The 25,299-nt window shown below is 39.7% G+C and overlaps 1 protein-coding gene across 2 annotated transcripts in view; it reads right to left on the bottom strand.

The window, feature by feature from the left end:
* Window positions 1-17,073, bottom strand: part of LOC130930789 (myelin-associated glycoprotein-like) — a 36,866-nt gene extending 19,793 nt beyond the window's left edge. Inside the window, exons 1-4 of one of the 2 annotated variants that reach the window (XM_057858926.1) lie at window positions 16,898-17,073; window positions 5,798-5,970; window positions 5,504-5,633; window positions 1,466-1,759 (exon numbers count right to left, since the gene is read on the bottom strand). In XM_057858926.1, coding sequence (XP_057714909.1) covers window positions 1,466-1,759; window positions 5,504-5,633; window positions 5,798-5,970; window positions 16,898-16,958 — 658 coding nt within the window. In that variant the 5' untranslated portion in view covers window positions 16,959-17,073. Of the gene's footprint in view, window positions 1-1,465; window positions 1,760-5,503; window positions 5,634-5,710; window positions 5,971-16,897 lie in introns of both variants that reach the window. The other variant, XM_057858925.1, reaches the window with a different exon arrangement.
* Window positions 17,074-25,299: the final 8,226 nt, after the last annotated feature.

Genomic DNA, 25,299 nt, shown 5'->3' with positions numbered 1-25,299 from the left:
ATGAAAAGATAAACTTAAATATCTGCAGAAATGCGATGGGGTGTACTCACTTTTGTGAAAACACCGTATATACATCATTTTTTGTTGAGTTTGTCTGTGCTTGTGGACAAAAGCAGTAATGTTTTACCTGAGGAAAGGCTCCATTTTTATATTTTTTTATTATATCCTGACTGAAGTTTTTTCAGTTATGTTTAGGTTCAATTTATTTAGACAATGTTGAGTGATCTTAAGACTTGTTTAATTGTTCCATTCCTGGATAGTTAAGAGATTATTTAAATTTGTATTTATTCTGTACAGTATGTTAATAAAATTACACATGAAAGTCAGTATAAGACAATACAGATTTATTTTGCATTGACCATTTAGCCCAGACATGTCCAAAGTCCGGCCCGGGGGCCAAATGCGGCCCGTGGTCAAATTTCATCCGGCCCCCAGCCACTGTCATAAAACCAATATTATCTGGCCCGCACACAGACTCAATAAATTGGTCAGCAGGACTGCCACCAGCATATGAAGTAGCTTACACACTAAATGCTGCTCCTCATTTACCCACTAAAAGGCAGCAGCACTCTAAGCAACATTACCCTGTGTGACCCTTTACTCCCAATTTTCTTAAAATGGCGACAATCAACAAAAAAAAGTTGACTGGGAAAGGCCGACACTTAAAGGATAGGTGGAAATTGGACTATTTCTTCACTGAACAACTGTGTCTGTCTCATTTGCTAAGAAACAGTCGCTGTTTTTAAAGAGTTTAATGTGAGGCGATATTACCAAACAAGACACGCTGAGATGTACGACAAGATTACAGGGAAGATACGCAGCGAGAAATTGAAGCAACTTGAAGATTAGTTTAATTTCACAGCAGCAGCCGGAGAGTCGAAAGAGAACGCCACACGGCTAGTTGCGAGATTGTTGAAATTACATAATTAAAAAACATAATGAAGCAAATGTGACACACAAAATGGCTAGCTAAAATTTGCTTAAATATATTGTTCTATGTAAAGGTCGTCAGCCAAGGTCGGCCCCCACATTTTTAACACACCAAATTTGGCCCACTTTGCAAAATGTTTGGACACCCCTGATTTAGCCTATCAATTAATTAGATTAATATTTGTCAGAAATGAAGCCCTGACCCCAGTTCAGCCAATCTGTTTGGTTTTATTAATGTCCCGTCCCCAGCAAAAAGTGTACATGCAGGTCATGCTGCTATATCGTCCGTACCAATATTGTGACCAAACCTACGCCGTTTGGTTTTTAGCCATTTTTAATGAAAATGGGGGGGGCTAGTCGACCTCAGATTGTATCTTAAAAATGATAGCAGCATAAAAGTAACTTTTTAAAGCACAAATGTAGCACAAACAATTGACATCATTTTTACTTAAATCTGCGCCTGATGGGGGGGGCTAACTTCACAACATTCCCACAATCAAATTCATGAAATGTTGGTAGTAAATAAACAACTCACGCAAAACTCGAACTGTTAATGCACGTTCCGAGGAGAGCTCAGAGTATCCCCGTTGCCTCCTTTGGATGATGCTGCAAGTCACACTAACATCATTGTGTAGATGAGTGGTTGTAAAAGTCATGACCGCTATGACGTTTGCCTCCACTGCGTCCTCGACAGGGCCTAACTGCGGCGCCCACGTCAAGCGCGGGCGCAACGTCGGGCAAATAACTGGCGCTTGACACTTTAAAGCCACCACAGTACCCTCCACAACCTCCACTGTGCTAGGGTCGATAGCGGGTTGGAGCAGCGAATCTGCAACATCAAACAAGAACAAGATGTTATAACTCATAAATCACTAAATCACAAACTAATATGTTCTCAGACATCTGTCTCGAACTGTGTACCTCATATTCAATATTTGTACAGTTACATTATAGCATTTTTGCACTGTTACATCTCCCATGATGCTTATCAGTGAAACAGCCATTATTCCTCTACAGTGGGTCTCCCACTTTATTTTTTCTGGCTATCATATCCAAATATACAGTGCCCTCCATAATTATTGGCACCCCTGATTAGCTTCTAATATACAGTGCCTTGCAAAAGTATTCGGCCCCCTTGAATCTTGCAACCTTTCGCCACATTTCAGGCTTCAAACATAAAGATATGAAATTTAATTTTTTTGTCAAGAATCAACAACAAGTGGGACACAATCGTGAAGTTGAACAACATTTATTGGATAATTTAAACTTTTTTAACAAATAAAAAACTGAAAAGTGGGGCGTGCAATATTATTCGGCCCCTTTACTTTCAGTGCAGCAAACTCACTCCAGAAGTTCAGTGAGGATCTCTGAATGATCCAATGTTGTCCTAAATGACCGATGATGATAAATAGAATCCACCTGTGTGTAATCAAGTCTCCGTATAAATGCACCTGCTCTGTGATAGTCTCAGGGTTCTGTTTAAAGTGCAGAGAGCATTATGAAAACCAAGGAACACACCAGGCAGGTCCGAGATACTGTTGTGGAGAAGTTTAAAGCCGGATTTGGATACAAAAAGATTACCCAAGCTTTAAACATCTCAAGGAGCACTGTGCAAGCCATCATATTGAAATGGAAGGAGCATCAGACCACTGCAAATCTACCAAGACCCGGCCGTCCTTCCAAACTTTCTTCTCAAACAAGGAGAAAACTGATCAGAGATGCAGCCAAGAGGCCCATGATCACTCTGGATGAACTGCAGAGATCTACAGCTGAGGTGGGAGAGTCTGTCCATAGGACAACAATCAGTCGTACAATGCACAAATCTGGCCTTTATGGAAGAGTGGCAAGAAGAAAGCCATTTCTCAAAGATAACCATAAAAAGTCTCGTTTAAAGTTTGCCACAAGCCACCTGGGAGACACACCAAACATGTGGAAGAAGGTGCTCTGGTCAGATGAAACCAAAATTGAACTTTTTGGCCACAATGCAAAACGATATGTTTGGCGTAAAAGCAACACAGCTCATCACCCTGAACACACCATCCCCACTGTCAAACATGGTGGTGGCAGCATCATGGTTTGGGCCTGCTTTTCTTCAGCAGGGACAGGGAAGATGGTTAAAATTGACGGGAAGATGGATGCAGCCAAATACAGGAACATTCTGGAAGAAAACCTGTTGGTATCTGCACAAGACCTGAGACTGGGACGGAGATTTATCTTCCAACAGGACAATGATCCAAAACATAAAGCCAAATCTACAATGGAAAGGTTAAAAAATAAACGTATCCAGGTGTTAGAATGGCCAAGTCAAAGTCCAGACCTGAATCCAATCGAGAATCTGTGGAAAGAGCTGAAGACTGCTGTTCACAAACACTCTCCATCCAACCTCACTGAGCTCGAGCGTTTTTGCAAGGAAGAATGGGCAAGAATGTCAGTCTCTCGATGTGCAAAACTGATAGAAACATACCCCAAGCGACTTGCAGCTGTAATTGGAGCAAAAGGTGGCGCTACAAAGTATTAACGCAAGGGGGCCGAATAATATTGCACGCCCCACTTTTCAGTTTTTTATTTGTTAAAAAAGTTTAAATTATCCAATAAATGTTGTTCCACTTCACGATTGTGTCCCACTTGTTGTTGATTCTTGACAAAAAAATTAAAATTTTATATCTTTATGTTTGAAGCCTGAAATGTGGCGAAAGGTTGCAAGGTTCAAGGGGGCCGAATACTTTTGCAAGGCACTGTATATATATATTTTTTTTAATTCAAATAATATGGGACCTTAATGGGAAAAAAAGAGAAAATTCCAACCTTCAATACAAGTGCATTCATTCAAATGGGAAAAAATCCCACATAAAGAAATAATTATTTGACATCAAATAATGTGTGTCACAATTATTAGCACCCCTGGTGTTAATACTTTGTACAACCCCATTTTGCCAACAAAACAAGGTCTGGGGACTGAGATGGCCATGGGAGGAGCTGGATTTTGTGTCTGGTGAACCATTTCTGTGTAGATTTGGCCAAATGTTTATGGTCATTGTCTTGCTGAAAGACCCAGTGACGGCCCATCTTCAGCTTTCGGGCAGAGGGCAACAGATTTTGATTTAAAATTTCCTGGTATTTCAAAGCATTCATGATGCCATGCACCCTAACAAGGTTCCCAGGGCCTTTGGAAGCGAAACAGCCCCACAGCATCACTGACTGTTTTCTGAAATTTCCAGGATCACGGTGAATCAGTCACAGGCACACTACTGCAAAATAGACAATGTTTTTTTATTAGAAAAACTGCAGAATAAATGAGATTTATTGATTACAATCCCACAAGAGCAAGCAAACAAGTATCAACAAATGTCAACGATGAAGCTAGATTTGAGTTTGTCAACCCCAGAATCCCGACGTTACCGTTACAGCAAAATGAAATGTCCCTTAGCAATGAAAATCGCTTACCGTGACAAATGAGCGGGGAGCCAACACACTCCGGTAAGGCGGCGAAGGAACAAAGCCAGGCGATCCGTACGTGACCCGCTGCTAAGGGACATTTCGTTTTGCTGTAATGGTAACGCTGGGATTCTGGGGTTGACAAACTCAAATCTAGCATCATCGTTGACATTTGTTGATACTTGTTTGCTTGCTCTTATGGGATTGTAATCAATAAATCTCATTTATTCTGCATTTTCTAATCAATAAACATTTTCTATTTTGCAAAAGTGTGCCTGTTACTGATTCACCGCGAACCTGGAAATTTCGGAAAACACTGACCCACCCCCATACTTCACAGTGGGTATGAGGTGCTTTTCAGCATGCGCATCTTTCGTGGCACGCCAGACCCACCTCAATCTTGGTCTCACACAAAAATACGCAAGGTCCTAGGCTTCAACTGGGACCGTGTGCTTTGGTCAGATGAGACCAAGATTGAGCTTTTTGGCAACAAAAACTAAGTGGGTCTGGCGTGCCACGAAAGCTGCGCATGCTGAAAAGCACCTCATACCCACTGTGAAGTATGGGGGTGGGTCAGTGATACTGTGGGGCTGTTTCGCTTCCAAAGGCCCTGGGAACCTTCTTAGGGTGCATGGCATCATGAATGCTTTGAAATACCAGGACATTTTAAATCAAAATCTGTTGCCCTCTGCCCAAAAGCTGAAGATGGGTTGTCACTGGGTCTTTCAGCAAGACAATGACCCTAAACATATGGCCAAATCTACACAGAAATTGTTCACCAGACACAAAATCAAGCTCCTCCCATGGCCATCTCAGTCCCCAGACCTTGTTTTGTTGGTAAAAGGGGGTTGTACAAAGTATTCCAGGGGTGCTAATTGTGACACATTATTTGATGTCAAATAATTATTTCTTTATGTGGGCTTTTTTCCCCACTGAATGAATGCACTTGTATTGAAGGTTGGATTTTTCTCTTTTTCCCATTAAGGTCCCATATTATTTGAATTAAAAAAAAAATATTAGAAGCTAAAAAACACATCTTTTTCAGGGGTGCCAATAATTATGGAGGGCACTGTTGATTAAGTTGTATTAAGAGAAACGTATTATATTGTAATTTGCACAGAAGTAGAAGAAATCTGACCTTGTATGGTCACTCTAGTGAATAAACCCATAAAGTTGAACTTCAGTGGGTTTTGACAATTCAGCCGTAGGAAATAGCTCCCAAGATGCTCTGATGTCACACCTTCCAGGATGGTGCTACAGTTTTTTTCCTGGGAAGGTACAAAAAGCGCAAAAAAATACCTTAAGAGTTTTGCTGCACTCATTTGACAAAATACAATCATTTTACCCGCAAGTTCCCGACAAATTTTCCCTTCAAGTATTTTGAATTAGCAATCTGCTTGCTCGTGAGCTTGGAGTCGAACACATATTTTACTTCAACCCAGGAATCCGTATCGAACAGTCTCCTCCAAAGGACGGCGCAGGTGCTATCCAAGTATTTGTCATACGACCGAGGTATGGTGAATGTGCATGGGATATAAAAGCACAATCCGTTCATCGGCTGCACCGAAGACGGTATCACGGTCGTCCATTCCTTGCAAAAGCTCCCTGGAAAAAAAAAAATCTATTTTATTGTAATATTTACATTACTGTACTACAAAAAATGTATACATTCTATCATGGTCTTCATGACCATTGTTGACATTTGCCGTACAGCCCGCGCACCGCCGGGCCAGTAGGGGGCTGTGTGAGTCAACTTCATTTCATTTCAAGTCGATGGGGAATGACTCTCGCACATACTTTTGAACACTCAGGTGAAATTACATTCAAAATGTACGAAATCTGGACTGCACACTAACAACAAGGATTGTCTCCATAGGCGGAGTTAGACTTTTCGGGCAGGGGGGGCACAACATGTTGATGACCCGAAACGCAGTGTCAGCAACAAAATTAACTTAGAAGAATATTTATAATAAGTTGACAATGAGCGTTTTTGTTTCCCATCATTCTTGAGGGGAATTCTAAATCAGGACGCTTAGGCAATACTTTTTGCCAAGATCGTCAACCATTGAATATGGTACGCCTGTCGGTGTCGTGCCAATGTAGTTACCCCAGTCAAAAATTGTATCCCCTGGGTGGAACCTTACGGAGGTAGATTTGTTATTCAATCAAAAAAAGTTGCTTCAATCAAAATATATATTTTCAACCAAAAAAAAGCCACTGCAATAAAAAAAAAAAAAAAAATGTGTTTGAATGCAAAAATAAATTTGAAACAAAAAAAATGTATGTGAAAGCTATTTTTCTTTGATTTTTTTTCTTTTTTTTGATTGAAGTCATTTTTTTTGACTGAAGCAACTTTTTTGATTGATGTAATGTCGATTTGCATTTGGCCCACATTTTGGCTAGGACATTTTTGTCTTTATTATTCAATCAAAAAATAAGTTGCTTCAAAAAAATATATATTTTCAGAAAGAAAAATCACTTCAATCAAAAAAAGAAAAATTTCAATCATGGAAAAAGTTTTTGAATGCGAAAAAATATTTGAGATTGAAAAATTAGTATTTGAACACTTAATTTTTCATTGAAAAAGTTTTAATTTTGAAGCAATCCTTTTTGTGTTTGGGCCATATTATGAGTAGGACATTTGTGTCTAAATCATTTAATCCCAAAAAAAGTTGCTTCAATCAAAAAAAAATATTTTCAAAGAAAAAAAATTATTTGAAAAATAAAAATGCCCTCCCCTAATTGTTTATTTTTGTTGAAAATTATATGCAAAGAAGTTGCTAGTCATATGATCTGTTCGAAAAATAATTTTGACCCATTGTCATTTTTTTTTTTTTTTTTTTTGTTCATTTCATTCTTTTTTGTTGCAGTTCTATTGCTTTACAACTTTTATATAGGAATATATATAGGAAAGTCAATTACATGCAATGACTGTGTCCACCACGGGGGGGCTGGCCTCCCCTTAAAATCCGCTTATGATTATCTCAGGAGTGATTTGGTCGAGGATTCAAGGTAATTATTATTATTATTTTTCGTAAAATGCATGCATTTTGAAACGTCATGAAAAAAATCACTGGGAGCTATTGGGTGTCATTCTTGGACAAATTTATGTAAAATATCTGCCCGGTTACAGCTGGACGCTCCACCCGTCTGACGTTCCACCTGTAATCAAGCAAAACTCCCCTCACCTGAGGCAGGGCTCAGGAAGGAGTGGCGGAGGCCCTAATAGATTTAAGCGTTTATTCACAAGAAGAATTTAAGAAAAAAGCTCTTTGTTTTACTAAGGCGGGCATGTTAGATTTTCTACCTCAAAATTTTATTTTAGACCAGGATTCACTAAATCCGGACGTCGGTGCCACTTTTCCTATCGTGTTTTCCACGTCTCTCTCCCCTAACACACCTGAATCAAATGATTATGTCATCAGCAACTTCTCCAGAAGCCTGATAATGATCATGATTATTTTGATTCAGGTGTGTTGAAGGAGGGAGACATGGAAAACACGACAGGAAAAGTGGCAACGAGGTCCGGATTTAGTGAACCCTGTTTTAAACATTTCAGCGTCCATATTAAAAAACAAGTTTTTACGTGTTTTATTTTATGTAATATTTCAATCTAATAACTTTCAGTAAAACACCATGGTCCTACACCAACCCCTACGCTGACGGCAACAAACAGATCATCTACTTTGACCCCGTGCACCTTTGGAAGAACATCTACAGCAGCTTCTACAACAACAGCTGTATCAGGTGTTCTAGAGCTGGGGTAAGTGTCCACTGCCGAGCATTATTCACTTTATAAAAAAGAATCCAAACACCTATCTTTCTAAAACAAACATGTTTTTTAGGAGCCTGAGAGGATGAGGACTGCCCGATTCTCGAGCCGGAAGGTGCTGGCCAGGTGGGAGAACTAAAAGTGTCAAAGCCGGCTACAAGTTGACCCAGAAGGTGCTGGAGTGCTCTTTGATTGAGAAGCAGAGCGTCGAGCTCATCATGGTGGTCTTCAACCCCAACACGGTCGCACGGGCAAGGAGGGACACAGGGACACACAGGGCCAACATCCTGGAGATGTTCCAGAGGACAAGGGAGACGGGCCGGGCAGCCCCAACCCAGACTTTGGAGATAATAAAATTCTTATTTATTTTAGCACATGGGAGGAAAGAAGAATAACCAGTTACAGCATTTGTTTAAAGACAACATATTTATGTCATATGAAAAAAATACTACAACATTTCCAAATCAAAGGGTTCAATTTCCTTCAATACAATAAAATCAGGGCAGCCATCAAAAGCCAATTCCAATCACTTGCGGGTACTTTAGATCTGTTAGAACCCACTGCAGGCCTATATGCCTTTTCCTTTTTTTCCCTCCCAGTCATCAACACTAATTCCACACACCTGTCCTGCACACCTGGTGATTACCTCAGCCTCCCTACATAAACACCCACAGCCCTCTAAGCCATTGCGAGTTTGTTAGCCCTCACTGCAACATACGAGCACTTCTAGTTACCCTGTCTTGCTAAATTTTGATAGCTTTGACCTTGTGGATTTTTTTGCCTCTAGCCTGCTCCTTGTCTGTACTTCTGCCTCGTTTCTGCGACCTGCTACAGGACCGGATCTGGATCGCCTCTGCCTGAACCCCCGCCTTGCTCATCCCCCCCAGCTCGAACAGTCCTCCGTGCCTCACCAAGAGCCAAGACTTCTGATTCCGAGATCATTGTCAATAAATCTGCTCTGAGCACTGCACTATTGGGTCCGTTTGTTCCCTGATCCGTGTCAAGATCCACCACCTTTCGTAAATGAAAGAGTAAACATCCGTCCTCAACAAAAAATATTTTATCAGTACAGTGGGGCAAATAAGTATTTAGTCAACCACCAATTGTGCAAGTTCACCCACTTGAAAAGATTAGAGAAGCCTGTAATTGTCAACATGGGTAAACATCAACCATGAGAGACAGAATGTGGAAAAAGGAAAAAGGAAAATCACATTGTTTGATTTTTAAAGAATTCATTTCCAAATTAGAGTGGAAAATAAATATTTGGTCACCTACAAACAAGCAAGATTTCTGGCTGTCAAAGAGGTCTAACTTCTTCTAACGAGGTCTAGCAAGGCTCCACTCGTTACCCTGTATTAATGGCACCTGTTTTAACTCCTTATCGGTATAAAAGACACCGGTCCACAATCTCAGTCAGTCACACTCCAAACTTCACTATGGCCAAGACCAAAGAGCTGTCGAAGGACACCAGAGACAAAATTGTAGACCTGCACAAGGCTGGGAAGACTGAATCTGCCATAGGTAAAACGCTTGGTGTAAAGAAATCAACTGTCGGAGCAATTATTAGAAAATGGAAGACATACAAGACCACTGATAATCTCCCTCGATCTGGGGCTCCATGCAAGATCTCACCCCGTGGCATCAAAATGATAATAACAAGAACGGTGAGCAAAAATCCCAGAACCACACGGGGGACCTAGTGAATGCCCTACAGAGAGCTGGGACCACAGTAACAAAGGCTACTATCAGTAACACAATGCGCTGCCAGGGACTCAAATCCTGCACTGCCAGACGTGTCCCCCTGCTGAAGAAAGTACATGTCCAGGCCCGTCTGCAGTTCACTGGAGAGCATTTGGATGATCCAGAAGAGGACTGGGAGAGTGTGTTATAATCAGATGAAACCAAAATAGAACTTTTTGGTAGAAACACAGGTTCTTGTGTCTGGAAGAGAAATAATACTGAATTGCATCCGAAGAACACCATACCCACTGTGAAGCATGGGGGTGGAAACATCATGCTTTGGGGCTGTTTTTCTGCAAAGGGACCAGGACGACTGATCTGTGTAAAGGAAAATGAATGGGGCCATGTATCGAGAGATTTTGAGTGAAAATCTCCTTACATCAGCAAGGGCATTGAAGATGAGACGAGGCTGGGTCTTTAATCATGACAATGATCCCAAACACACAGCCAGGGCAACAAAGGAGTGGCTTTGTAAGAAGCATTTCAAGGTCCTGGAGTGGCCTAGCCAGTCTCCAGATCTCAAGCCCATAGAAAATCTGTGGAGGGAGTTGAAAGTCCGTGTTGCCCAATGACAGCCCCAAAACATCACTGCTCTAGAGGCGATCTGCATGGAGGAATAGGCTAAAATACCAGCAACAGTGTGTGAAAAGCTTGTGAAGAGTTACATAAAACGTTTGGCCTCCGTTATTGCCAACAAAGGGTACATAACATAGTATTGAGATGATCTTTTGGTATTGACCAAATTCCTTTTTTCCACTCTAATTTGGAAATAAATTCTTTAAAAATCAAACAATGTGATTTTCTAGTTTTTTTTCCACATTATGTCTCTCATTGTTGAGGTTTATCCATGTTGACACTTACAGGCCTCTCTAATCATTTCAAGTAGGAGAACTTGCACGATTGGGGGTTGACTAAATACTTATTTGCCCCACTGTACTTCTACTGTTAAAATTATTGACAGCTTGCCCTTTTTATATTGGTTGCATATTGCTCATAAGAAAAATAATTACAATTTATATCAAAGGAAGAAAAAATATATATATATTCAGGGTCTGTATCGATATCTTGATCTGCTGTGTTGTACTCACTATGTTTCCAGTTCCATTTGTTTGTGATGAAACAAATGGAACTCACTATGTTTCCAGTTCCATTTGTTTGTGATGAAACAAATGGAACTGGAAACATAGTGAGTACAACAGCAACAACATTTAAGATATATATTTAAGTTTTACATTTAAGATTTAAATTAAATATTTAGTTCTGGATTTAAACATTCAGGTCTAATACTTATTATATAAAAATAAATATTTAAGTTGCTAAACAATGTAAATGTGCACCAAAAAAAAGTGACTAAAATTTTAATACTACATTTTAAACACTGTGTGGTGCTAAATGTGAGAAAATGTCTTAATTTTCAACATGTTTTTAATATTATTGAACCATATACACAGAAAACAAAGCACCAAGTATCAACATTACATAAGGGTTGTCAAATTTAACGCGTTAATGGGCGTAAATTCATTTTTTTAGTTAATCACGTTAAAATATTTAACGCATTTAATGCATGCGCGGAATGACCCACTAATGCATTGCCGCAAACAGACTACAATGGCGCTGTTTTTTGTCCATTGAGAGCTAAGAGGCAGAAAAAAGCGAGTGGACACAGGCATTCATTGGGGCTGCGCCATCTATTGGCATAATCTTTGGCAACTTTTTCATGACAATCATCACTATTGTGGCAAGCAGCGTGGGGAAAAATGACAGGAGATGCTCTATTTCTTAGCATGGTTCATTGAACACAACGCAGAACATATACCATTTGCAGCCACCAGTGACAGTCATGGTTGACCAACTTCCCATCATGCATTTGGGCGGAACAGTTAAGTCGCTACAGTATCATTTACTGAAATCACAACAAAAATAATATTCCTATCTTTTAAAAAAATTAATGTTCACAAAAGAAAAGCGCTCAATGCAAAGAGAACTGGCATTCCCAATCAAAATAGCTATGCAAAATACACATTAAAACTTACTCAGCCTTTGGTCAAACTATTCAAACATTTCGTTTAGTTCAACAAATACACTAGATGGGAATATTGAGTCACAACATACAAACGTAGTGGAAGACACTGTGGAAGAACGGCTGTGACGTCACCGCTCGGCGACGTCAACAATGGCGAGCTACTAGTTTATTTTTTGATTGAAAATTTTACAAATTTTATTAAAACGAAAACATTAAGAGGGGTTTTAATATAAAATTCCTATCACTAGAGATGTCCCGATCGATCGGGATGTTAAAACGAAAACATTATGAGGGGTTTTAATATAAAATTCCTATAACTAGATCGGGTCCGATCACGTCATTTTCAAAGTATCGGAATCTGCAAAAAAATATCGGACATGCCTTTTTTTTTTTTTTTTTTTTATTATTAAATCGTTTTCTAATTTTATTTAATGTTACAGACATAATGTGTTACACTCTTCCAGAGTCTTTAGTTTAAGCTTAAGGTAGGGTTATCAAATTTATCGCGTCAACGGCGAGAATTAAAATTTATTACATTTATCACGTTACAATATTTAACGCAATTGCGCTGCACGACCCACTCACGCATTGTAGCGTTCAATCTATAATGGCGCCATTTTACCTAAATAGTATATAGAGTTAAAAGGCAGCGTAAAATGATTAGAGAGAATTTTGGCAGCCTTTAGAGCCTTTTTTTAAATGGCTAAAGCCTTACAATCCCTCTCCCAACGATTAGAATGATCGTGGGAAGCAATGTGGGGAAAAAAGGTAGAAGTTGTTTTTTTTCTTAACACCCTATGTTATTTCCCAACGCAGAGAAGATATATTAATTGGTACCACGACGCACAGTCATGGTTGCACTTCCCATCATGCATTTGGGCAGAAGTTAAATGGCTACAGTATCATTTACTGAAAGCTCAACAAATACACTAGATGGCAATATTTAGTCACAATATACAAAGTCACATTTATCATTTAAGAATTACAAGTCTTTCTATCCGTGGATCCCTCTCAAAGAAAGAATGTTAATAATGTAAATGCCATCTTGAGGATTTATTGTCATAATAAACAAATACAATACTTATGTACTGTATGTTGAATGTATATATTTGTCCGAGTTTTATTCATTTATTTCTTAATGCATTGCCAAAATGTATATGATCGGGAAAAATTATCGGGAATGATTGGAATTGAATCGGGAGCATAAAAAAGCAATCGGATCAGGAAATATCGGGATCGGCAGATACTCAAACTAAAACGATCGGGATCGGATCGGGAGCAAAAAAACATGATCGCAACAACCCTACCTATAACTACTAAATACTAATATCTTGTACTCACATTTATCTTTTAAGAACTACAAGTCTTTCTATCCGTGGATCCCTTTAACAGAAAGAATGTTAATAATTTTAATGCCATCTTGTGGATTTATTGTTATAATAAACAAATACAGTACTTATGTACAGTATGTTAAATGTATATAGCAGTTTTGTCTTATCTTTCCATTCCAACAATAATTTACAGAAAAATATGGGATACTTTAGAGATGGTTTGAATTGTGATTAATTACGATTAATCAATTTTTAAGCTGTGATTAACTCCATTAAAAATTTTAATCGTTTGACGGCCCTACATTAAATACAATATTATAGATTGAGCATTATCCAGCAAACAATAGCAACAACGACAACAACAACAACCACAACAACAAAAAATAACACAAGGGAAAAAAAGAAATTTTCTTTTGAGGGAGGACTTTCTAAACCAACCTAAATTGTTTAAATAAAGAAAACAGATGAAGGGCCTTGCCATCAATAGAATTCAAGGCTTTGCAAAAGATCATTTCATTTCATTTCTCCAGTGAGCCATACATGGTTTGGTTTTAAAAAATCTAAACTTATGATTAAAAAAAAAAAAAATCCCCACAAGCAATATCACATTTAAAGCAAATTCTAAATTCGAATTCATTTTCAGCATGTGTGCTGCTTTGCAAACGGCGCTCCATATACGTAGAGAGACACTGCAAGGGGTAGCCAGCAGGTAGCGCTGTGAGCCTGCACATCTGGGACAACCCCACCTTTTAAGGCAATGATGCTGCGCGCTGGCAACTCCTGGACGGGAGTAGAAGTGCAGCCACTGAATTGTTTATAATAGACCCTACCCACCGACGTCACAAAACCACGTGCTCGCTGTATGGTTCCGCCCCCTTGTCCGTCATTTTGTCTCTGTATTAGCATTGGTTTCAATTGATCGAGGAATTTAAAATGCATTTCATGGAAGACCCGGTGCTTTCGGATGCCGTAAACTCACTGGATGTGTTGCATAAAAGGCGTTATGTGGAAAAGCTTCGTTCTATAGAGTCGCCAGATCCATATTTGATGCCCAAATCGATGTTTTTCGACCCACTGTCTTCGCCCTGTCTGCCTGACATCTGCTACGCTGATATTTACAACTATCTTGTCCACACAAAATCAGCCTATTCTCACGAAAATTTGAAAAACTTCAAGAGCTTGGAGGCTTATAAATACTTCATTGCTGGTTGGGTGAAACAGGTCCTCGTCCTCGAAAATTCGGCAGGAATCTATCTTGTGCTTGGAAAGGTGAGTTACGAAATTTTCAATTCAAAATCTTTTATTCTCGCTAACATCCACTGTCAAGTCTAATTTATTTCATGTCATTTGTCAATGCAGTTAGGGCTTTTTATGTTTATATGGTTTAGCGTGTATGTTGTCGGCGATTAGCCTAGCAATGATCTTAATTGTGGTTATTTGTCAGCCCAAAACCCTCTAAGTATATCTTAAATGCATCTTACCGGATATAAAATGACTACTACATAGTCTGTGGTGATTTTTTGGTGCCCAGTTTTCACGTCGAATTGCAGCCGTCCATTTCGCTCTCCTCTTTGGATCCCTCGGAATACGGTAAAACTTCAAGTCTCTCCTTCCATCTTCTCTGTTAGTGCAACCAACAGCCACACACGCCTTCACCGTTTTGATTATTAATGTTAAGGAGCAGAAAAACACGCCGTAAATAGGAGGAATGTACGTAGCCGTAACAGGTTAACACTATGTTTAGACGGACAATTGGGCGGTACCATTCAGGAGAGCGGAGTTGTGACGTCACGTGGGTAGGGTCTATAGCTACCAAAAGCACATGTGTAAGGATCGATACAGACTGATTTTAAATCGATACGAGAATTGCGTGAATTGATTTTTTTAAAAAGCCCTAGGACTACTAGAAGTATTTCTTCATGGTTCAAAATTATTTTTGGAACAGATCCCATGAATAGCATCTTAAAGACAGGGCCGGCCCAGGCCATTTGGGGACCCTTAGCAAATTAATGCCAAGGGGCCCATATTTTTGGCCCACCATTTCGTCACAGTGTACTGTGAAACCCACACATGCAATCCAACCCATACGTCCATATTTTGTATATTAATCAGATTTTGTTGCACTACATACTTCAAACTTCTCTCCCCAAATGATTGTCAGTACTTACAGTAGATGGCGCCAAACCGTTTTCCAAAAGAGGAAAAGAAAGAAGTTAATGAAGAACTTTTATTTTTTAAGCTTGTAATCAAGTATCAAAACTCACAAAAGTCAAATAAAGCAAACTGTATTAAACGGATGTTTGCATAGATAAACGGCAATGCGCGCCACATTATTCACGATGCTGTTTTAACAACGTATAAAATGAGGTTGCCGGATTGGGGGGCCCTTAGTCGTTAGGGGTCCTAAGCAACTGCATAGTCTGCATATAGGCTGGGCCGGCCTTGCTTAAAGATGGTCATTTGCTTTTGCTTAACCAAAACTACACCTGAGGAGGCAAGATGGTTATTTGAAATCTCTTTAAATTTAAGCTTTCAAAAGCTTCAACAACTGAACTTGAACCAAGAATCGAACATGAACAGTGTCCAGATGTGGACCATGAAACACCGGAGTTTCATTTTGCTCCACCAAAGTGTAATTTGGCCAAAATTGTCCTAAGTAGTCTCCTTTATTAGAATTCCGCTCAAAAATGTTGGAAACACAAAACGATCATTTTCAATTGCTTATAAATTTGTGAGGGCGCTAATAAAGACGCGCGCACACACGCATGCACATGCACATGCACATACAGCTGGGTAGCCTTATTTACTAGCATAGGTTAGGAAGGCTTTATCAACAGAGCATATACAGTATCTTGTAAATTAATTGCTGACACTGCGTTTCGGTGTTATCAATAAATTTTGCCTCTGCACTCGCACACACGCACATACACACACAAGTCAAACTCCACTGTCAAACTCCGATCTCTCGCATGCGTTAAAGAACTTTTTTTACAAACTTGGAAAATTAGTTTTGATTTCCTTCAAGAGCTCCCATTTGTGGGCGGCTAGAGAATATTAAAGCCACAAAGTATAAATTGACGATTCCATGATTAAATACAAATTGACTCCAGTATTTTTTGACCAGGAAATACTCCGTAATTCAAATTATTCGGCAAAATATTTTGTGTTACTGTATGGAAGAGGATTAGGGCTTTTGATATTTCAACGTTGTCTTTTTTTTTTTTTTTTGGCATCCCCATATTCTTTCTCCCTTTCCTCTCCGCCACAAAGCTCGAGGTGCGTTTTGCCCCCTCGGAAATTTCAGTACCACAAACGATACTTCAATTGCAATGCGGAAACAAAAGAATTTGACAGAATACAAAAATGTATTAAAACTCGTGAGACTCAAATACACAGAGGGGGGTGCATGTCAAACCAATCACTATCTCCCACATCAGAATCCACAGAATTTTCTGACTTTATTTACAGAACCACAAAACTTTGAAAGTCAGAATGACTTTATTCACAGAATTCTGACTTATTCTCAGAATCTTTTTCTTCTTCAATGCCCCTAATTGTTTTCCGTAATTACTTGATATTATCGAGAAAGAAAGAGAGAGAAAAAAACACAACAATTGGACATCCAACTAAACGCAAATTGTAGGAAACCAATGAATTTGGACTCACCTGTCAGAGCCCAAATGCCGAGCGCGATGGTCACCAGGAGAAGGCTAGGTGCCTTCATCATTTCAGAGTTTCGATAAAACAGCTTCACAGTCTCAGTGTGGATCTAGCATGTCACGGAACAGAAGAAATTCACCGGCGGTAGTCGGACTTTTAAGGACGCGTGATGTCACGCACGCCGCGCCATTTTCGTCAGGCTTTGAAAAAAAGGAATCAAACCTAATACAGTACAAGCAGTTCTCGCACTGATCGTAATGACTACCTTTTTCATACAGTTTTCCCTCTTGTTATGGAACGCTGAATGTTACAAAAACGCTAATGCAAGATTCTCCTTTATTTAAACACGATTTCAGGGCAACCCATCACTAAAAATGATCTCATTTCAAAATTATTTTGTGCACGGATTATGACTTTTTCCTTTACCCACTCATTTAAACTCATCAATGCCTTTGACGGCGCTAGACGTTCAGTCCATTTTGACTGGGCCCGTCAATGGCACTGAAAGAGAAGCATACACGGCCAGTCCTCCCAATTAAAATGAATTGGACGTCAATCGCAGTCAATGGCATGCAATGAGACAAAATGATGAAAAAAAATCTAGTGTTACTTGGGTCGGTGACTTTTTATTCTTTTTTTATTTCATTAATTATCATATTAATTTGCACATGTATTTATAATTATATACAAAAATAATACAAAAAAATAATAATTTAAAAACAAATAATAATAAATATTATCATTGCTAATGATGGTTTTTTTTTTATTATTATTTTTGATTCACCAAAAGTGAAATGTGCCCTATATATAAAGTAGGGTTGTTCCGATCATGATTTTTTGCTCCCAATCCGATCCCGATCGTTTTAGTTTGAGTATCTGCTGATCCCGATATTTCCCAATCCAATTGCTTTTTTTTTTTTTTTTTTGCTCCCGACTCAATTCCAATCATTCCCGATAATTTTTCCCGATCATATACATTTTGGCAATGCATTAAGAAAAAAATGAATAAAACTCGGACGAATATATACATTCAACATACAGTACATAAGTACTGTATTTGTTTATTATGACAATAAATCCTCAAGATGGCATTTACATTATTAACATTCTTTCTGTGAGAGGGATCCAAGGATAGAAAGACTTGTAATTCTTAAAGGATAAATGTGACTTTGTAAACTGTGACAAAATATTGCCATCTAGTGTATTTGTTGAGCTTTCAGTAAATGATACTGTAGCCATTTAACTGTTCTGCCCAAATGCATGATGGGAAGTGCAACCATGACTGTGCGTAGTGGCACCAATTGATATATCTTCTCTGCGTTGGGAAATTCTAATTGTTGAGGGATTGTAAGGCTTTAGCCGATTAAAGAAAGGTTCCAAAGGCTGCCAAAATTCACTCTACTCATTTTACGCTGCCTTTTTGCTCTACATATAGGTAAAACGGCGCCATTATAGATTGAACGCGGCAATGCGTGAGTGGGTCGTGCAGCACATGCGTTAATTGCGTTAAATGTTTTAACGTGATTAATTTTTTAAAAAATTAATTACCGCCGTTAACACAGTATATTTGATAACCATACTTTAAGCCAAAACTAAAGACCCTGGATGAGTGTAAAACATTTTGTCTGTAACATTATATACATTTGGAAAACGATTTAATTAAAAAATACACATATATATTAAAAAAAGGCATGTCTGATATTTTTTTGCCGATTCCGATACTTTGAAAATGACGTGATCGGATGTCCCGATCGATCGGGACATCTTTAATATAAAGTGTTACAGCTTTTAAGTGTCAAAATCAACACTTCACATCTTTTGCACAACTTAGGATCTCAAGTTTTGGTTTTGTTCTGTGTGTTTTGGTCATGAAATAGGTTCCATGACGGATCCACTTGTGTGGTATAGTTTGGGGGGGCAACTGCAAGGGGAGCCGACTACCCCACAACGACAACAGACCAGCAGACGAGTACGACCAGCCTTGGGAGTGGAAGAAGGACGACATGTCCAAAGCGCTCGCTGGTAGGGCTCAATTCCTTCAAGATGGACAACACTTTGTATAAATGAACAGAGAAAGCAAGGGGAATGAGTCGAACTTTAGAGGACGCGTGGCATCACGCACGCCACGCTCGTCCCGGTCACAAACACATTTTCATCAGGCTTTGGGGAAAAAAGAAATCAAAGATAGTACTAGCAGTTCTCGTTCTAATCATATAGTTTTCCCTTTTGTTATGGAATGCTGAATGTTTCATCAGCATTGAAGGCCATCATGTTATGAAAGGCTAATGCAAGATTGTCTTTTTGACTAGGCTTCAACACGACTTCGGAGCAACCCAAAACTAGAAATGATCTCATAAAGTTATGACATGTATTGTATACTTTGAATCATGTGTGAATAAATTGAACTGAATAAGAAGAAATTATGGTTGAGAAACATGGCCGCTCAAACTTCCTATTAGTCATGTTAATTTAAGATTTTAGGTTGAAATGATTCAAATTTTTAATTTCTCCGAGCTGGGCTCTCCTATCTCTGGGGTGCTCCGGGAGTACGGGGTACCAAGCCCCTTGGTAAGGGCTGTTTGTTCCCTGCAGCCGGTTGTAAGTCGGATCCGTTTCCAGTGAGGGTTGGACTCCTCCAAGGCTGCCCTATATCACCGGTTCTGTTCATAACTTTTATGGACAATATCTAGGCACAGCCGAGGCGTTGAGGGGGTCCGGTTTGGTGGCCTCAATATTGCATCTGTGCTTTTTGCAGATGATGTGGTGCTGTTGGCTTCATCAAGCCGTAACCTCCAACTCTCACTGGAACGTTTCGCAGCCGAGTGTGGAGCGGTTGGGATGATGATCATCACCTCCAAATCCGAGACCATGGTCCTCAGCCGAAAAAGGGTGGCGTGCCCTCTAAAGATCGGGAATGAGATCCTCCCCAGGTGGAGTTCAAGTATCTTGGGGTCTTGTTCACGAGTGAGGGTAGGAGGGAGCGGGAGATCGACAGGAGGATCAGTGCAACGTCTGCAATGATGCGAACTCTGCACCAGTCTGTAGCGGTGAACAAGGAGCTGAGCCGAAAGACGAAGCTCTCGATTTACTGGTCAATCTACGTTCCTACACTCACCTATGGTCACGAGCTGTTGGTCGTGACCAAAAGAACAAGATCCCGGATGCAGGCGGCCGAAATGACTTTCCTCTGCAGAGTGTCCTGGCTTTCCCTTAGAGATAGAGTGATAAGCTCGGTCATCCGAGAGGGACTCATTGTCAGGCCGCTACTCCTCCGCGTTGAGAAGAGCCAGTTGAGGTGGCTCGGGCATCTGGTTCGGATACCTTCTGGAAGCCTCCCTGGAGAGGGGTTTCGGGCATGTCCCACCGTCGGGAGGCCACGGGGACGACCCAGGACACATTGGGGAGACCAAAGTTTTGCGGCTGGCCAGGGAACGACTTGGGATCCTGCCAGAGGAGCTGGTTGAAGTGGCTGGGGAGAGGGAAGTCTGGGCTTCCCTGCTAAAGCTGCTGCCCCCGTGACCCAAAACCAGATTAAGCGGCGGACGGATGGATGGACGGACGGATGGATATTTTAAAATAGAAGAATTCTATGATGTTTTTTTATCAACAGTTTGAGCTTACTAATATTTTATTTATAGTTTGTATATGAAATTGATTCATGTCTAAAAACATGTAATATTACACATTATAGTAATGATCACCTCTGGTGGGGAAGTAGGCCAATGTAGAAATACCTATTAGTATTAAGAATATCTAAAAAGGCCAAACAATCTTAACTAGCAGCCGTCTTTTTTCTTGCCTTCTTTATGGTGCATTATAGGTCAGATTAACTTTTTGAAAGAACACTGATTATGACTGGACCATGAACACTGCAACAGTAATAAAAGCTGCCCGCTTGTACACGAGATTTTCCTTCAATATATAAACACTCACCGGCCACTTTATTAGGTACACCATGCTAGTAACGGGTTGGCTTCAGAACTGCCTCAATTCTTTGTGGCATAGATTCAACAAGGTGCTGGAAGCATTCCTCAGAGAGTTTGGTCCATATTGACATGATGGCATCACACAGTTGGTGCAGATTTGTCGGCTGCACTTCCATGATGCGAATCTCCCGTTCCACCACATCCCAAAAATGCTCTATTGGATTGAGATCTGGTGACTGTGGAGGCCATTTGAGTACAGTGAACTCATTGTCATGTTCAAGAAACCAGTCTGAGATGATTCCAGCTTTATGACATGGTGCATTATCCTGCTGAAAGTAGCCATCACAAGTTGGGTACATTGTGGTCATAAAGGGATGGACATGGTCAGCAACAATACTCATGTAGGCTGTGGTGTTCCAACGATGCTAAATTGGTACCAAGGGGCCCAAAGAGTGCCAAGAAAATATTCCCCACACCATTAAACCACCACCACCAGCCTGAACCGTTGATACAAGGCAGGATGGATCCATGCTTTCATGTTGTTGACGCCAAATTCTGACCCTACCATCCGAATGTAGCAGCAGAAATGGAGACTAATCAGACCAGGCAACGTTTTTCCAATCTTCTATTGTCAAATTTCGATGAGCTTGTGCAAATTGTAGCCTCAGTTTCCTGTTCTTAGCTGAAAGGAGTGGCACCCGGCGTGGTCTTCTACTGCTGTTGCCCTGTTGCCTAAAAGGTTCGATGTACTGTGCGTTCAGAGATGCTCTTCTGCCATCCTTGTAACGGGTGGTTATTTGAGTCACTGTTGCCTTTCTATCAGCTCGAACCAGTCTGGCCATTCATCTTTGACCTCTGGCATCAACAAGGCATTTCCGCCCACAGAACTGCCGCTCACTGGATATTTTTTCTTTTTCGGACCATTCTCTGTAAACCCTAGAGATGGTTGTGCGTGAAAATCCCAGTAGATCAGCAGTTTCTGAAATGCTCAGAACAGCCCTTCCGGCACCAACAACCATGCCACGTTCAAAGTCACTCAAATCACCTTTCTCCCCCATACTGATGCTCGGTTTGAACAGCAGGAGATTGTCTTAAACCATGTCTACATGCCTAAATGCACTGAGTTGCCGCCATGTGATTGGCTGATTAGAAATTAAGTGTTAACGAGCAGTTGGACAGGTATACCTAATGAAGTGGCCGGTGAGTGTATATTTTTATTGATAGTAACAAACCATTAAATTTTATCGCAATCTAATGAATGATATAGTTTTAAACAAATTAATATCCTTTTTTTTTTTTTTATTAAATTGATTGAATATGACGCTGTATTGAGGTAAAAACAAAGCTTTTCATGGGCCCCCTTCGGTAATGAATTTACAAATCTAAAATTAGTTTGAAAAAAAAATACAACATACAAAGCAGTCTTTTGGTAACAAATGGTGGACTACCTTGTGACATAATTTGATCAAGGCACTTGCTGATGCAATGAGCAGGTCAACCAGCAAAAGCCTCACAACAGTGACATCATATGTACTGTTTGACGCTGTATGTCCACAGACAAGGAGCCCAGTTGAAAGAATTCCTTATCCTTATACAAAAACAACCACATAGGCTGAGAACAAGTTGTTCCTCCATTTGCTACAATTTAGGCTACAAATTTTTTTTAAAAAATCCATTTAGCAATGAGAAGGCTAGTCCAACAGAATGTTATTTGGCTCAGTCATCATCAGTCAATCATTAATTGTTAACAAAGCAAATTTAGGGTGGGGGTGGGTCTCACTTATCCCCACCATGTGCAAAATGAATGCATTGGACAGCTGTAATCAGGTCCAGAAATCAAAGTCAATATACATATGAATTGAAAAGGGAAAATCCAATTTAGCAAACGGACTGTCTCGAAGATGTTTGGACATCGTGACCATGCAGAGCTGATGCTGGAACCCACTCCTACCTCCCACCTGAACCATGTTGCCACATTGTAGCTTGATTGCTATTCTGAAAGCCTTCTTTAATAAATGAAACATTAGTCTCACAGACAGGGGTGAAAGTGGCCAGAATTTCTTGTCGGAACTTTCCAACGTGAAGGTCGCCACGGAGCCAGAAATGTTATTTATTTATTTATTTATTTTTCTTTCATTTTGGGGTGGGGGGGTGGATCACACCTCTTAAACTACTGAAATGCAAAGAAAACTTTTAGCATGGTTATTTCTACAACACATACAAAAACTGATTTTCATTCCAAATTGCATTTTTTGATAATCTGCAAAATAAACAAAAACCGCAATAACCCCAACCTCCATCTCCTAATTTTTATTTTCCCTCACTTCCTCACATACTAAATGCCAAATCTCAATTTTAACTAAAGAACATAAGATGTATATTAAAATTGAAGTTAATATAAACATTTACTTTTTTTAAATAAGATATAAGTAACATACATTCGGAAAAATAATAACAAATGAATTATATTATGCAGAGTGAAATGAAATATGTTTTGAAGATCGCGCAAACATTGACTTTTTTAAATCATAAGGAAATGAATAAGTAGCCCGACATAAATGAACAAATATAAGTCCAAAGTGTAAATTGACAGCTATAAGATATTCTGAACCTCCCCATCAGAGCAAATAAAACTACCGTAATTTTCGGACTATAAGCCGCTACTTTTTTCCTTCATTTTGAATCCTGCGGCTTATAGTCCAGTGCGGCTTATTTGTTGATTTATTTGGGTTAATAGGTAACACTTTATTTGACAGCGGCATCATAAGACCATCATAATAATGACATGACACTATCATGGGTATTACTGAATGCTTATGACAGATGTCATTAAGTCTCATCCAGTAAATTATGTCACTAACTCCATTTATGTCCACCTCAGATCTTTTACATCCATTCAAAAGTGAGGTCATTTGCCAGATAACACTAAATGACATGTTATAAGCATTCATTAATGCTCATGACAGTGTCATATCATAATAAGTTTTATGGCGCCACTGTCAATTAATGTTAGCAAATACCATAACTAGCAATTAATGAAACAACTAGAAGAGTAACTGAAAAAATAATTAGCACTGAACATGAATTTTGATTGTTATTTACATATGTAGCACGGCAATGCATGCTAGGAGGCATGTTGTACAACAACAGAGTTAACAGCAGCTGACTGTCTCCCCCAAGGGAGCAGTAATGGCCAAATAGAGCTTCTTGAAGAAATGAAGCTTGACAACCAATTGGTTCAAAGCTCCATGGAGGTTCATTTGGTCGTATGACAATCGTATGATGCCGCTGTCAAATAAAGTGTTACCGGTTTTATCTTTTGGTGTAAATATCCCATAAAACAGTGAAGACAGCTGCGGCTTATAGTCCAGTGCAGCTTATCCATGAACAAATGTCATTTTCGTGTCAAATTTAGGGGGTGACGGCTTTTCGTCAGGTGCGCCTTGTAGTGCGAAAATTACAGTAAATGTGACAAATAAGCGTTGCTCTTAAAGATTTGATCCATTTTATGTTGCATTGCCCTTTTTTGTCACATCAATTCAACAACCTTTTTTTTTTTTGCTGTTCCAGAAAACATGCACATATGAACCAATCAGAGCTAACTATCTCTGCGCTGATCACATGTCAGTATGTCAACCAACTGAACGGATAAATGAGTCCAGGCGTCTTGCTTTGCTGCTTGCATTCGCACATTGACGTGACCCATCATCGTCAGACTCAGATGACTCCAGCAGCTGGGGAAACATCCATGCCATCAGTGGAATAAAACAAATAATAAATATTGGTGGAAACTGATTACGCTACACAAGCACTTTATTGTGCTTGTTGTTAACACTTGTGTATGTAAGTCTGATGTTGGTAGATTGTTTTCATCTTGGAGATGAAATGCATGTGTGGCAGCTTAGCTTTTTTTTTGTGTTTTGTTTACATGGCATTTTGACAGTTGCCGTCATATTTTCAGAATCAAAGCACCGTGTACCGGTGTTCGGCCATTCCTTACTACGCGGCGAAACGTCCTACTACACATTGCTCAGGGCGCTTGCGCATGCATTCACACGCATGCGCACATCGGTTAGAGGCGGCGATTACTCACTATTTTTGTTTTTATTTAGTTATTTAGAACCTTTTCACAGCCTCAAAGATACTTTTTGCATGTATTACCCTCTCATACTTTTAACCATTGTGTTTTTTTGTGTTAGCTTTGAAGCAGTTGACCACATTAGTCACGTAGCGTGTTTAAACCGTCCTTATTTGATATAACTACATTTAAGTATTTTCTGCAGGCATTTTTTTAGTACCTTATTCCTGTATGCATCTAAACAAAACAAGTTTAGAGCGCACGGTAGTACTTTAGGTGTCAAATTCGACGTTTCGCCGATGTAGGATATTTTGGCAGAACACCGGAACAGTATTTAGGCCCTGAATCTTATACCGGAACCCCATTCCTGACCGTTCTGGCCCACTTTCACCCCTGCTGGCAGA

The sequence above is a fragment of the Corythoichthys intestinalis genome, chromosome 15 (assembly GCF_030265065.1).
Source record: "Corythoichthys intestinalis isolate RoL2023-P3 chromosome 15, ASM3026506v1, whole genome shotgun sequence".
NCBI lineage: Eukaryota > Metazoa > Chordata > Actinopteri > Syngnathiformes > Syngnathidae > Corythoichthys > Corythoichthys intestinalis.
Note: the sequence above shows the minus strand (reverse complement) of the source record. Positions and strands in the feature narration are given on the sequence as shown.